The sequence below is a fragment of the Acomys russatus genome, chromosome 2, assembly GCF_903995435.1.
Source record: "Acomys russatus chromosome 2, mAcoRus1.1, whole genome shotgun sequence".
NCBI lineage: Eukaryota > Metazoa > Chordata > Mammalia > Rodentia > Muridae > Acomys > Acomys russatus.
Window position 1 is genome coordinate 50,971,962 of NC_067138.1, and position 15,500 is coordinate 50,987,461.

Below are 15,500 nucleotides of genomic sequence, written 5' to 3' on the forward strand. Positions count from 1 at the left end.
GGACTCAGTTTATCACTGGAGATTAATCCGAAATCATATTTTCTAGCCTTAATTAGCATTCATTTGCTTAATTGTCATTCTCAGCCCCATCATTTTCATCTTTCACTAACTTGAACAATACTATCTTCTGCTGTTTGCACTTTAATTTAAATTTCTATTAAGGTTTATGAACAGTAATAAGGTCCTGTTTGAATATTCATTAGCTTTTGAATTGTGAGCTATGAAAAGGTGCTTTCTTTTACCTTAATGAAACTGGCGCAGCATGGGACTGATCAGTTGTGACACTTGATTTGAGACACCCAGTGAATTTTCCCATTGTTTATTGACACATCTTGTCCAAACAGCTCCCTCGCAAGTGAGCGGAGTAATGAAGGAGAGGGTTCTGCAGCGGACTGTGGAGCTTTCCTGGCAGGAACCGGAGCATCCCAATGGAGTCATCACGGAATATGAAATCAAGTATTATGAGAAAGTAAGTGTGCGGGAGCTGCGGTGTGAGCAGTGCTGTGCCTGACGCCATGCAACTGCACTGTATGCCAGTGCTGGTCCTAACACCACTATTTGGAGCTACTTTGAATTCAGACTTATGACTCATTGTGTTTAATAACCATCTCCCCCAGCCCTGGCTCATGATTACAATCAAGATCTCTATTTGTTAACTTTATGTGTCACACAAATGAGAATATTGTATTTATAGTGTATTTCTTCAGGGTTTTTTTTTTTTTTTTTTTTTTTTTGGTATAATAATTAGACATAGGATACTTTAGTGACACGGAAACCAATTAATCCAATGCATTTTGATAAAAAAGAAAAGAAAAGAAAAGAAAAGCTCCCTTCAGTTTATTTGTGTGCTTATGACACTTTAATCTAGGGCTTTCATAGGATCTATGTTTTCAAATGCTGTTATAATATCTAATTGTATTGTGCATAACATGTATATAATATCCTCCAACACTAAGATTAAGCTGATATTATTTAATTCCTTTAGATTCTCTCTGGAAGTTACAGTAGACATACTAGATTGTTATGTCTCATACCTCTCCTCCTATAGGAAGTACTGTCTAAAACCCATGGGCTGCTCCTTTCCATACTCTGAATAGAATGACTAGATATTACTGGGAAATTCCTGTCCATATGAACATATTCATCTGTGTCTTATTTAGAGAGGGAAAATTCTATAAAGTCCATTCCCAATTATCTGAGTTTTACCACGAGAAAAACATCACTCAAAATGTAAAACCCAGAACCTACCACTATTAGATGTTGTGATTCTAATTTTAATAAATGACACTCTGTCAAGGTAAGTGAGTTGGGTGAGTGCTCCAATACATAGAATGACTTCCCATTAGAGACGAGTGTAAAATAAAGTCCTAACATTTGGGGGGAAATTTGGAAATGAATGAATAGAGTTCATTGAAATGTGTACACTTCATAGCAAAGGCCCTCCACACCAGGTGAGGAAAAACAAAAAGAAAATAAAGTTTAAGTTTAAAGTAAGGTAAGTGTCACTGTTCACCTTTAAAATACTTTAGCTTCCTATTTTCATCCTGGTTTGTTTTCTTCTTAGCTTCAGCTGCATTTTTATGCTTCTGCTTTATAACAAAAAAATACATTTCTTGTCCCATCAAATGTGCTTAAAGGGGATCATTGTTTTTAACGCAGTTTTTGTTATATCTGTTTCATGTAATCCCTAACAGTTATGGTCCCTCCCGAAATTGGTAGATTTTAAAGTCAATAAAGCACATTTTACACTACAGTGTGGCAGAGTTTCTCACAGGGAATCAGCAATCTTCTGCAAATCCTTATCTGAAATAAGTGCGTTCAAATTGCTGGGTTTTATTTGCATGAAAGAAACAGAATGTATTTACAGCCAGTAATGTGGAAAATAGGCAGTTATTGGAGTGCATTACTGGAACTGAGTAGCTGTGCCGTGAGAAGGCACAGGATCTGTGTATTGATGCTCACTGACTGTAAGTTCTCTCTAGTTCTGCCCAGAGATACTTCAACTGTCTGTGATTACATATATAATATCCACGATCATCTTTATAAATGATTGGACTAGAGCTATCACGAATCAACTCCATAAACTTAGTCGCAGTGTTTATTTCCACTTTTAGAAGTAGCCATGTGAAGGTAAATAAATCGAGATGATATTGTCAGATTTCAGTAAATAATTTTAACACTGGTACTTACAGAAGGAATCATAAACTATCCAAAAATGTATATTTTAGAAAGCATAACTTTTTCAACTTGTCTTCATAGCATAAGAAAGTCATATAAATGAAAATTGAAGTGTTACTCTAATAAATATTGTTTCGATGAGTTTATATGCTTAAAGTTTCATATTCAATAAATTCTTAAGCTTATCTTATGATTTTATGTAAAAGACCATATAAGTATATAAAATATCCTTAACACATATGGTATGTTAGAAGAAGCATAAACTATTGCTTTAATGAACTTTGCAAGCCTTGATATTTACATTTGAAAAGTGAGTACATAAAATTATATTTAAAATAGTGTCAAACCACAACCATAATTCACATACTTTACTCTCAGATTCAAAGTTGCAACTAAAATACTCTACGAAGTACCACTATGTGGATATAAATTTCTACCCTTCTTATTGAGAGTAACCAGTGTGTCACTATGGTGGCAGCATTTAGCTGAAATTCTTGATTAAATAGGTTACTTGGTTGGCTTTTTTTTTTTTTTTTTTTTTTGGCATTTGAAATTTTTTTAAATTTCACTTAGAAAGAATCATATAGCTATAGGAAGTCCTCTATTAAGCCAGAGGTCTCCCAGGTGTACCTGCATTTTAATCAAAAAAGAAATGTGGCCAAAAAGTGGGAACCATGGTGCCCTGCCTCCACACAGCAAAATCTCAACCATAGTGATCATTTTAATGGCTTTATTTCTCTTTGAGATTTATACAACAGAGGCATTGTTTCCATTGCATTTTATATTATTTTAGAAACAATGAGTGTCACAGTACTCCAGAAGGTAGACTAAAGCTTCAATTAAATGAAAGCAATACAGCAAATTAAAGTGTACTACCAAAATCAACAGTCAGATAAATTTCCCCTTTAAATATCATTGCAGGATCAAAGAGAAAGGAGCTACTCAACGCTGAAAACCAAGTCCACCTCAGCCTCCATTACTAATCTGAAACCGGGAACAGTGTATGTTTTTCAGATCCGCGCTTTCACCGCAGCTGGTTATGGGAACTACAGCCCCAGGCTTGATGTGGCCACACTAGAGGAAGCTACAGGTAAAATGTTTGAAGGTAATTACCATCTTTGGTTCAGATTTTTCACTTTATAGCTGTCACTTGGTTAATTTTTGTATTGAGAGTGATGTTTTTGCATCAAAACTAATTTTTGTGTCTACCAATTAATATGCATGAACATAAATATATCTAGTATAAAGGTCATTCATGGAAATAATTATTAAATATTCTCTATATTCAATAATATTAAAACTTTATGATAACAGACTTTTAAATGTATACTGTATTTATTTTTAAACGTGAAATCAGAAACACATGTAGAAGTCCTTCAGTTTGTGTGTTGAAACGAGATGTTTTTGTGCCTCAGCATGTTGTAATTCAAATTGTGTGCATCAAATACACTCCTTTACAGACAGGACCCAAGAGGGTGACTGGAAGAATAATAGACTATTATAAATAATATCCTATTCATGATTTGTGGTTAATTGAAGTTCTATGTTTCTAGCAATGGTCTCAATCATTGAGAGTTCAGAAAGATCTCAAAACTTGTGTTTCTTGAATTTGAAGAGTCCTTTTATCACTACTGTTATGAATTATTTCAGTTATACTAGGAAATATTAAGGATATTTGAAACATAACTAAATATCCTGGAACTGACCACCCTACCTGAAAGTAGAACATAATGAGTTAGAAGCTACTGTATCAATTGTTCATGTTTTACAATGTAAGTTAATAATCAAAATATATCACTATGTTGTATGTTACAAACAGTTTCATCTTGAGATGTAGGTTTCTTCTCAACTGTACTGTGAGTACAGCTGCCAATCATTCTTCAGCTGCCCTAAAACCTTGGTTTATTTCCACATTTGGGAGTTATTGATTCCTCCTGATATTACTGCTAGGCTCCAACTTTACCCAGTGGGTCTTTCCTGTTGTCCTTTGTCATTCTATTGTTCCTTTAAATTTTTTAAGTCAATAAAAATCATGGTATCACATTCTTTTCTCACTTTTTAAAAAGCTTTTGAAGTAATGAAATTTTGGTCAGAATTATTTTGACTTCAGGAAATACATCTTTTAAATGACAGATAAATTGAAAACCTTTGCATTAACTGAAGCTTGGTAAATTTGTCAGCCATAATTTTCTTTCAAAATATCATTATATTTTTAAATGAATAACAAAATACATATGAAATCAATATAAAGCATCTAACATTTTTGTAGAATTGTACATGTACAACTATCAGGTGAAAAAGCTGTCATAATGTCGTACAATGGATTGAATGCCCTTTAGTTTCATATGTATCATTTATTATGGAACATATAAGAGCAAAATTAAGAATATCTAAATTTAGTAGCTCCCAAGAGTCTACTTAAGCAATTAAAGTAGATATTTCAGTACTGACACAAAAAAAATCTTTACCATTGAAATATGCTGCCATAGTTTCCAACTGACAGCATTTTCCTAGTATTACCTTATGCTTTCTAATGTCCATTGAGTCTCTCCAAGTTTTGTTATTTCTTCTTTAATTTTGAAAACTTCAAAAATGAATTTATGTCCTTTCTTGACATTTTAAATTGAAACAAACTAGTTATTTATTGAATTGAATAGCTATAAATATCACTTCCATTATTTAAAAGGATGTAACTAAGACATAAAAATTAAGATGAAGACTCAGATCCTGAGTGATCACATGAAATTAATATTAAATGTATTTTATATTACAAAACATATCATGATTTTGATTATCAGAGTGGTCTCTTCCTTTAAGATGTAAAATTGAAGAAAGAATCATTTATTTTTTACTTCTTTTAACTATTTTTTATAATGTGTAAATATAGATGTCACGTAACAGATCTGGGACTAGGAGATTTGTTTGAGGGAAGGTAAGAAGAGAGGAGTTAGGGCCTGAGTGAGCAATGATGGCAGAGAGATAAGCAGAGAGAGACAGAGAGAAATAGACAGTGGGGGAGCTTAGGAAGAGAAAGGGGAGAGGTAAGAGAGCAAGAAAGAGAGGAGCCACAGGATGGGTGGCAATTCTTTGATCCTGTGCCCCTGGCAGGTAATGATGTCAGAGATTTCTAAGCAACCTAGAAGCAGACTGGTGAGAGCACATAAAATTCCTACACAATTGACTTGACAGCACCTACTGTAGCATTTGATGCATAAACATCTCTCAATGGATAAGAAATTAGAAGATCATACAAAAATCCCACTGTGGGATATCCATGCATTATGTGGGTGTACTCCACCTTCCCTAAGTGCCAGGTTAGTAGTAGCTATATTAAATTTATACATCCAATGTATTATGGATAGTAGATAGTTGAAAAAGTTTCTAAAGGCATTATTATTCACCCAAACTGTTCTCAATAATTTTTATCTCAGAAACATTTTTTACTCTTCAAAATATTGAAGGACTCTCAAAAGGTTGTCCTGGGTTGGTTTGGGGTTTTAGTTTGCTTGTGTTTGTTTTCAGTTTTTTTTTTTCTTTCTTTTTTTTTTTTTTTTTTTTTTTTTTTGGTTTCTCAAAGTAGGGTTTCTCTGTGTAGCCTTGGCTGTCCTGGACTCAACTGTAGACCAGGCTGGCTTTGAACTCACAGAGATCCACCTGCCTCTACCTCCCTGAGTGCTGGGATTACAGGTGTGTGCCACTGTGTTTATGTTAAACTACAGCATACTAATCTCACCTCCTTTAGCCATTAGTGTGATGTCATTAGATCATTGAGCTTCAGGAAAACTCGATATTGAACTTATAGGCAAATGCAAGTATAAAGAGAGAAGAATATATTTGTACTATGGGAAAATCGTGCTGGTCTTTCAGATGCCCTGGAAATCTCTTAAGGGTTTTCAAGGATGCCTACACTAGCCTCTTTAAGGTCCACTGACTCAGCATGTATGCTACTCTAAGAAGTAGGTACACAGATAGATGCGAGAAATTGTAAGTGTGCTCAGACTAAGCTTAGTGAAACAGTGTGCCAACTTTATGGATTCTGGCTATATGGTTAACTATGGCAAAATTCAAGGTGCAGTATTACCATCCAATAAATAGTGATGACGGTGCTCTGAAACAAGACAGGAGTGAAGATTTACCCAGGAAGAGGATATGTAAGCACTCTTCAAACAGAAATTAACAAGCTATCCCATTACACGTTCATCCCAATTCCACTTCTTCTTAGTCCAACTACTGGTTTTACAGTTTTTAAAATGTGGTCTTCTGATTCTGGTCTCAACGGTTACCTCCAAAATGTTCTACCATTGACATAAATGAAAAAAACCATGATATAGGTCAACTATTGAAAGGCTAAAGTTCAGCAGTAAGGAGCCAATGTAAATGAGCATGCATGGATGTTGACTCACTGTTCAGCTGAGCTCAGTGTTTCCATTGGAGCACTGCCTCCAAAACTAAGGGAATAACTGAGCCTTACACAAGCAGAGGATTGGCCCCTTGGGATCACTGAATGCAAAGCATTTCAACACTTGAGTGTATAATTGTTTCCTTTCTCATGAGAATTACTCCAGTCTGTATCTTCTCTGTATATGTAAAAAAATCAAATAAAAACAAATAAATAAATAAGAAGGGAAACAACTCAACTAAAAAGCTGTGCTTTTTTAGTCATATGCCTGTTAGGCTGTAACTCAGAATTTAGGACTTAAAAGTTATTTACTAACGAAATAATTTTCCTTTGGTTCTCTCTAGAGACAGGTCACCAGGTGACACATTAAGAAGGTGTTTAATACACACAATCGGAAACTGTGTGATTAGCTGTCTGAATAACTGTTCTGTATAATATATGAGCTATTTCTGGATGGGTGTAAGAGATAAGTTGCATGTGGAAACAACATGGAAAAAATAGACTAAATCTGGTTAGGGTTAGCAGTGGGTGTTGCTTGTTGAAGCTAGGCAGTTATTCATATATAATATTTTCTGCCCTAGAGACCAAGTCCCTTGCCTCCAACAAGAAGGAGTAATATTTTCCATCATGCCTTGTATTAAAGATTATAGTTGTTGGCAGTTTTAGACATAGGCAAATTATATTTTCTTGAGATTAAATATTACATATTTATAACGCAATAATTTTTGGATGTACATTTTCATCATATATTATCTCTAGTAATTGCATCTATCTATTTTGATAATGAAAATATAATGCTATAGAGAATATATAACAATTGTTGCAGAGCTTGAAGTAATAAGCTGTTTCTTCAAGCGGCCTGAATCACAATCTGCTTTAGGGCATCCTGACTCATGATCTTATCCACATAGAGACTGTCGAGAGTCTAGTTGAGCTTTCATTAATGACCTTAGAAGAACCATCGGTATGAATAGGAAAGACTATGATTCAATAATTGTTAGACTTGTTTAATTAATTGGAAAAGTTTGCTTCTTATAGATAAATATACCATCTCCTGACTAATCATGCCACTTCCTTCATATGCACAAATAACCTTTTGTTTAAATGCATACTTTTCCTTCAATGAATTTGTTTAAAATTTAACGTAAAGTAAATGATATGAATTGTTTCCTAGTCAACCCCTGTGTTCATTCTAGCAGTGAGTGGTCCTGAGCCTCTGTATTTTGTTTATAGCAACAGCAGTCTCCAGTGAACAGAATCCTGTCATCATAATTGCTGTGGTGGCTGTAGCAGGGACCATCATATTGGTGTTCATGGTATTTGGCTTCATCATTGGAAGAAGGTAGGGCATAGATTCTCCTAGTTTTGTCATAAATAAAATGTTGATTTCCCAAAAGTGCCAACCAATTATTCACTCGTTCTATTAGAATGGACAGTTCTTTTCTGATATAGATATCAAAGACCAGTACATTGTTTTCGTTTTCCCCAAATCAAAGTGCACTATGAATTGGATCACTGCCTTCAGTTTATAGTGATATAATTAATACTGGATGAATGAATATTGGTTACTTTCAGTTACTTTTAAAGAAACCAAAGGAAAGACTTACTCTTTTAGTTGCTTTTTTCAACTTTTGTGAAAATCATTTAAGATTTGTGGGCTTTTCCAGTAAAAATATAAAAGTAAAAACTAATTGATGAATCTAACACCACAAAAACTTTCCTGTTGTCTGGTCTTAAACAAATACTCCACTTCCTACGCATATTTTGATCATGTGTATTGACAGGTCATTACCAAGTGGTTCATAACAGTGGGCAAAATATACTTGGTTTGTTTAGTCCTCTAGCTAACATGTCGCTACATAGCATTGCTCCTGATCTTGTATGCTAAGCCATGAAGCAAGATCAGCCAGAAAACTTTTCACAAGTTTCCTTTTTTCCTCCCAGGCACTGTGGTTATAGCAAGGCTGACCAAGAAGGAGATGAAGAACTCTACTTTCATTGTAAGTGTTTGGCTTTTTGTTCTTTCAGTTTACCCCGATTCAAACAGAAACCTGATTGTTCCTATTGGCATGAATTAATCCCTAATGCATCATGCTTTAAATTCTGTAATGAGCTAAAAAATGTAACAGACTATTCAGAGATGTCACATTACTTCCAAATATTCATATGTTTTCACATCACAGTTTTTGCCTTTTGCAAACTCATGTTGCTTTTGGAACTCACCTGCCTAGGTGTTTTCATCACTTCAGTAGTCAACTATTAAATGCAGTAAGTCCCTCCTTTCCAGTAAGGGGTGTCAGTCTAAGGTGTGGGAGGCCCTTTCTCCCACCCAGTGGGTGATGCTTGCAAGAATCACAGAGCTCAGGAGACTACTATGAATTACCACTGAGAGATATGTCATGGGTAATAATTAGTACAATATTAGCATCCCATTGTCTGAAGTTTTCCTAGGAATGTGAGTTACCTGGTTCTTAAAAGCCCATGTTAGAAATCAATTCTATAGGAAGCCTATCAATCCAAAGAAAATAGGAGTGCATCTGCATTATTTCGGTTGTACAACCAATGGCAAATGGAACTATGGGCTTTGAGAATAAATCATAATACTTTTTACAGATAAAATAAAAGCCTAAGGATCAAATTATTTCAATTTTAAAATTAATGACATTCTAAACCAAGCATAAGGCAATTTCTAAGTTTAAGCCCTGAAAATATAGAATCCAAGTATACTTATTTTTTAAATTGCTATACCTTTTGTGATGTTTCTTGTACATAAAGTTCCTGAAAGTGACATAATAGTTATTTACTATATAATTACCCACATTCTTCTTATAGTATCTAATAAATATTATAACGCTCATATTCTAAATGGATGAGTATCTAACTGGCATTCAGGAATTTCTAACCATTTTAGAATGTTCCCATAATTCTTAAAGTCAGTGTTCAAAGAGTAAAATGAAAACCACTCCGCTAAATTTTACTTCTTTGCGTTTGTCGAAGTGACAGTCAGTGATCCCACCTGAATGAGCATCTCTGTAGAATTCTAACACAGGATCCAGGAGGACATGTTCACAATTACCGTCATCAGAAGAGAATTGACTTTATCATGAGATTTAAGCTTCAAGCACTCCCACTTTCATTGAACCCTTCCCAGGCTCTGGGAAGTCCCATGCCCTTTGTCTTTATGATTGTATACATATTCTCTTTAAGTTGACATCCCAGATCATACCCGGTTCACACCTTATGTGACTTGAGTCTCCCTGCCTCTGCATGATTCTCTTCCCTCACTCCAGTCTTTTGACTAATTGGCTTGTGAGTTCCTTATAAAAAGCGTCATACATGAGAATCTCATAGCCAGTTTATTGGTAGAAGATAAGGACAGTACAGGGTTTTTTTTCCTCCTTTGTGGCTAGGAAAAAATTAACACTTCTCCAAAACAAGGAAGAAACCACTGAAATTTTAGCACCAAAAGTTTTATTTGTGCTGGAAAACATCTACAGTATAAAAATATAAGACCTAGGTAGGGTTACCGGAAACTTTCAACACACCCACATGTAGATAATTTATTGGTGCAGTTGCTTAATGTCACTGCCATCAATATGTCACTTTTCTACCATTTATTGGATTTATTTAAGACATTCTCAAATTACCAAATATGCTTTTTTGCTTATTTTAAACTTACAGTATAGTGCAGAATTTAAATGGAAACACAATCGATATTCACGGTATCGTTTTATATTTAATTGTCATTATTCAGTTTTAACATTTTGGAGCCACTCACTTCTTTAATGTATTGCATCCAGTTTTTAATCAGGATCATTAAGAACTGAATGTTTTACTTGTTGAAGTAGACAGGATGAACTTGCTATATACTGTATATAAGCAGTTTCCATTTCTTTGGCAAAATATCTACGGTGGTTTTGAAATATTTATTGTCCAAGAAAATTTAAATGAGGTATTAGCACACACACACACACACACACACACACACACACACACACACACACACACACTTATTCTCTTAGGTTGGACAAAACAACAGACTAGGATAATCAGAAATTATGTCAATATTTACTTTAAGACATACAGTTTTAAATGAATTATGAAAAGGTAAAGTGTGCTTGACTGCTCTGTCCTATTGAATCCTGTGCATTTTGACTGATTCTTTTTATACAGATATCCTGTCATTCAGTGTGAACCAGACAATGTATCCCACTTTATGGCTTTACCTAAACGACCTGGCTATTTACATGCTGGTGTCCTTTATTCCCTCAGTGCATAAGCAGTCTTCATAGCTGCAGAGAAACCAGATTTGATTTTTACAGGAACTTGAAAGCAACCATTTAACTGGCTTTGGGGGCCCTGAATTTAGCGGAATACCCAGTCATTTGTAGCCTGTGCCCTGGGCTCTCCAGGGACCCAAGTCTCACAATTTTAAGATATAAATACGACGGAAGAGTTTAGTGAAGCAATTCCAATTTACATTTGGTTTCCTCCTACCGTTTCTTCTAACAATGTCTTAGATTCCAAGCTGGGTAGTATTTCATGTTTTTATGCCAAAGCAGCTTTGGCCTGTCAAAATGTTTTATGACAGCTTGAATAAAGAACCATCAGAGACCCATTTGAGATGCAGAAGGCTCCGTCCAATCTAGCTTCCTTATCAAAAACAAAAACAAAAATGAAAGAGAGAGAGAATGAAAAGGGGAGAAGATGGCTCTTTCTCCAACTGCCTGACAACCTAGGAGGTTAACCTATTGTTTTCTTCCCTTCTCTCTCTTTCTCTTCCCCTCTTCCCTGTACTCCTCTTTTTTTCTCCTTCTATCCCCTCTCTCTTTTCTTCTTGTGTTTTTTTTTCATGTTCAGCTTTAGTAACAAATGAGCACCTGTCAGTTTTATAAACTGCAACAATAATTGTTTAAGACAATCAATTTTGGATAAACAATCAACTACAGCAGAATAAATCAAGATTTTTTAAAATCCCATTTTCCTTCATACATTCTGCTTATTTTGTTGTTCTGTGTTTAGTTTTTAAATCTGATCTTGATTTAATGTGATGACATAAGCACAGTTAGGCTACAGTGTAATATATAATAAAGGAATTGTTCTGAGAGTAGTTAAGTCTTAATGGAAAGATTGTTTGGTGGCTTTGTTAATAATAATAAAGAATTTTTAAGGATATAGTGTAATTTTTTTCATTGCATTAATATAACCAAATATGCCTACCTATCTTTGTCTTGAACCAAATGAGATTTGGAATACTTTATTGTAATTGAATTTGATATAAAGTTGGCTTAGCAGTATCTGTTACCTGCATGCTTCTGGGTGCATTTAAAGATTTTAACTTTTGAAATGATACTCTGTTGTTTGAATTTTGACTACCTTTTGTGAGGCATACTGGCTACCTCCTCGTATTAGCTAAGATCTTCCAAAGCCTTATAATGAAAAGTTCATATGAACCATTTCTCTTTCAAATCACTGTCATACTTGGTAACAGATCCCAGGAATATTGTAAATTTTCTAATTTACTCTGCACTTTGTATATCCAGCCTCTATTACCCTCAAGGTGAATATAAAACTATGTCTTTTGAATATTTCTCTTTGATTTTGTGATAGCAGTCCCTCATATCTTGTACTAATTTTATGTATATGTCAACAGTGGTTGGTCTTTAAAAATAAATCAAAGAATAAGTAAGATGTCTAAATGTTTTTAATATTGCTGTCAGTGCAGTGATCTACCTGTAAATGAAATGTCTTATTTCCCTGGTGTATTAATTTGATGGATTGACTGGCTGATATATTTATCAATGTGTGTCTGAGTCCATTCCAACCCGCGGTTGACTTGAAGTAGGCTATGATGGCTCTGAGTTTAATCAAACCTCCGGTCCGATAGGCACAGACACGTCAGAAATTTCGGTGGATGTCTTTTTTTGATTTACTGGAAAAGCAATTCAGTTAGTAACCTATGAGTTGGATCCTATGCTACCTATAGAAGCTTGCAGATAATACCTAGACGCCAGCAGACTGGAGTAGTCTGTTAAAACTGCTGTGAATGAGGTGATGTGGAAGCAAGGTCACTGTTCCAAGGAGCACTCTGCATAATGACATTCCTGGGCTGACTGCACAATAAGTGCTTTGCTTCATCACAGTCATGCTTTCTTACATCATTACAGTTAAATTTCCAGGCACCAAAACCTACATTGACCCTGAAACCTATGAGGACCCAAATAGAGCTGTCCATCAATTCGCCAAGGAGCTAGATGCCTCCTGTATTAAAATTGAGCGTGTGATTGGTGCAGGTAAGGCTGTTGTAGCTTCCTTATTCAGCTGTTCTATTTGGCCAAGATGAAAAGTCATATATCATAATGACAGGCAAATAATTATGCTTCAAGTATAGAACTCGTGCATTTACCTGAACTATTGGAAGCAATGAGGCTGTACTTGGTTGTGAAATCTTAAAAAAAAAATGGGAAGGGAGCACATAGTAAAGAGTATGAAATATGTGATTTCAACTGCGTTCTTAAGATGCTGTGTTATTAGCTAATTCGTAGTCACTCTCAGCTGTTTACAAGAATAGTAGAATTTTAGACATCAGAATTTTTTGCAAATTGATGAAATATACATTCTTGTCTTTAAAACTGCCTTTTTCTCTTTTCTTTTTAGCAATTAACTATTGTACCATTTACATTAATGGGAAAAATGTATATAAATTAAATGGAACACTAAAAGTTTAATTTTTTCAGCTCAAGATGCTTATACATAGGAAGTGTAATGCATATAAATTCCATACTTTTAAAATCTTTAATCCATACTGTCCCTTAGACTTTAAAAGCAATAACAATGATTACAGTCTGATAATGTGCCCTTAAGCTTTAGCAAGTAGACACGTCAAATCTAAAGACTGACTCAGAAAGAGCGTTTGTAAATCAACCAAAAAGTAACAGCATTTAGTGAGCCTTAGCTTCTATGAGTGAACAAAATGTTTCCTCAGTTTTGATTTTGTCTTGCCCTTCATTTCATAAACTGTTTCACTGCATATAGGAAATAAAAATTCTCCATCAATTCGAATGCATTTGTTTTCACTTAGAAGAACTGCTTGATTACTTAAAGTTTATTTTAAATGTTTTAACCCATTTTCTTAGAAAGCATGAAATATACCAGCCTGCTTTAAAACATGCCTGCTTGTCCTTTTACTTCAGGAGAATTTGGAGAAGTTTGCAGTGGTCGTTTGAAACTTCCAGGGAAGAGAGATGTTGCAGTGGCCATAAAAACCCTGAAAGTTGGTTACACAGAAAAACAAAGGAGGGACTTTTTATGCGAAGCAAGCATCATGGGGCAGTTTGACCACCCAAATGTCGTCCATTTGGAAGGGGTTGTTACACGAGGTAGTCACCAGTGATATGCTTCACTTATTAATGTGCTGTAAAGTAGTAGCATTGCACATACAATTAAAAATCAATTCTGAAGACATTGCATTTCTAACTGATTTTTTTATTGGTGTGTGACTAATTTAAAAAAATAATTATTATTTGCTGCTAATTCAGAGTATAGTCAAGGAAAGGAAAACATGGGATTAGATTTGAAGAACGAATCTTATGGCTAGAATTACTGATTAATATTCATATTTACCAAAATGCATAAAATTGAAAAAGCTCCTGTACATTTTATAGAAAGCTCCATTATTTAATTTTTTATTTTTATTGTTGCTCACAAAGTAGAAATGAGAAGGGCAAGGAGTGCCAGTGGCTTATTTCATTGTGCCTGTATTCCACAGCCTTGCATGCCTACCCAAGCTTAGCCCTCTGATTAGAAACTACCCTTCTGACCTCTTCAGCTTCTTCAAAGAGCACTATGGGTTTTGAGGGTGAGAGAATGAAATATTCTCAAGTTTAGGGTATAGCTTGTGAAATACCATTTTTTTCTTTTCTTTATTTTATTATTAGGGAAGCCTGTCATGATCGTGATTGAGTTCATGGAAAATGGAGCCTTGGATGCATTTCTCAGGGTGAGTTCCCACATCATTCGCCCATGCACTGAGACTGTACCTGAAAGGGGTGCAAGTTTGTGAACCTTGTCTCATAATATGACATGTAAACATAAAAACTGTATGGAGTTAGAAAATTATCTTTGAAGAAAATCACAGTTCGAGATTGGGTTAAATTAGAATTTTTAATAACATGGCTTATTAATATCATTACTTGAAATATAATGATAACCTCAAGCTGTGTGATTTAAATGTCTATCACAGGGCAGCAAGGAATTTTTAGTGAGTGGTATGTGATGTCTTTGTAAATCCTTAACTATGAACAAGCATAGTTTACTGTAGGAAGTTTGTCTGTTCAGAATACGGGCATGTTAACATTTTCCCAAATGGAAAGACAAAACAACTAGCATGTGAGTTCTTATAATGCCCTCTTTATGTGATCTACAATGACATATTAAATCTGAGTCATAAACAAGAAGAGAAATTAGAGGAAATTTAATTGTTGTGTCACTATGGTATGTACAGATCCCAGTTTCCTGAAGTAATACCCAGGCAATGCACATTTTCAAACCAGCATCCTCCATGTAGCATGTCTGTATCTTTTGAGAACTGAATGGTCGCCAGTTTGGTTGGGGCAGTCTCTTGACACAGTAGTAGAGTGTTACAAGTAGTGTGTCTACCAGAAGTACATCCAAAGGAATGAAAGAAAGGAAAGTCAGCCACTGTTAATCATTTTTTGTCTTTAATTTTTCCATATTTTTAAATAAAATGTTGGCTTATTTCCTTTTTCATTATTTGTAAGATAAGGAATACCTGTGAATTCCTTGTTCTGTGCATTCTTAAGATATTTATATACATGTTTTGGCATGTTGTAGACACATACCTATCAGATTTATTTTTTGGAAATTCTATTTCCTAGCTTTGCCTGATATTTTAGTATATAAA

General features: G+C 34.7%; 1 protein-coding gene across 5 annotated transcripts in view; it reads left to right on the forward strand.

The window, feature by feature from the left end:
- Positions 1–15,500, forward strand: part of Epha7 (EPH receptor A7) — a 149,716-nt gene that overhangs the window by 119,054 nt on the left and 15,162 nt on the right. The window contains exons 6-12 of one of the 5 annotated variants that reach the window (XM_051161075.1): positions 345–469; positions 3,100–3,268; positions 7,811–7,919; positions 8,522–8,577; positions 12,757–12,870; positions 13,771–13,956; positions 14,515–14,576. In XM_051161075.1, coding sequence (XP_051017032.1) covers positions 345–469; positions 3,100–3,268; positions 7,811–7,919; positions 8,522–8,577; positions 12,757–12,870; positions 13,771–13,956; positions 14,515–14,576 — 821 coding nt within the window. Of the gene's footprint in view, positions 1–344; positions 470–3,099; positions 3,284–7,810; positions 7,920–8,521; positions 8,578–11,437; positions 12,707–12,744; positions 12,871–13,770; positions 13,957–14,514; positions 14,577–15,500 lie in introns of those variants that run through there. The other 4 variants (XM_051161072.1, XM_051161074.1, XM_051161073.1 and 1 more) reach the window with 4 other exon arrangements.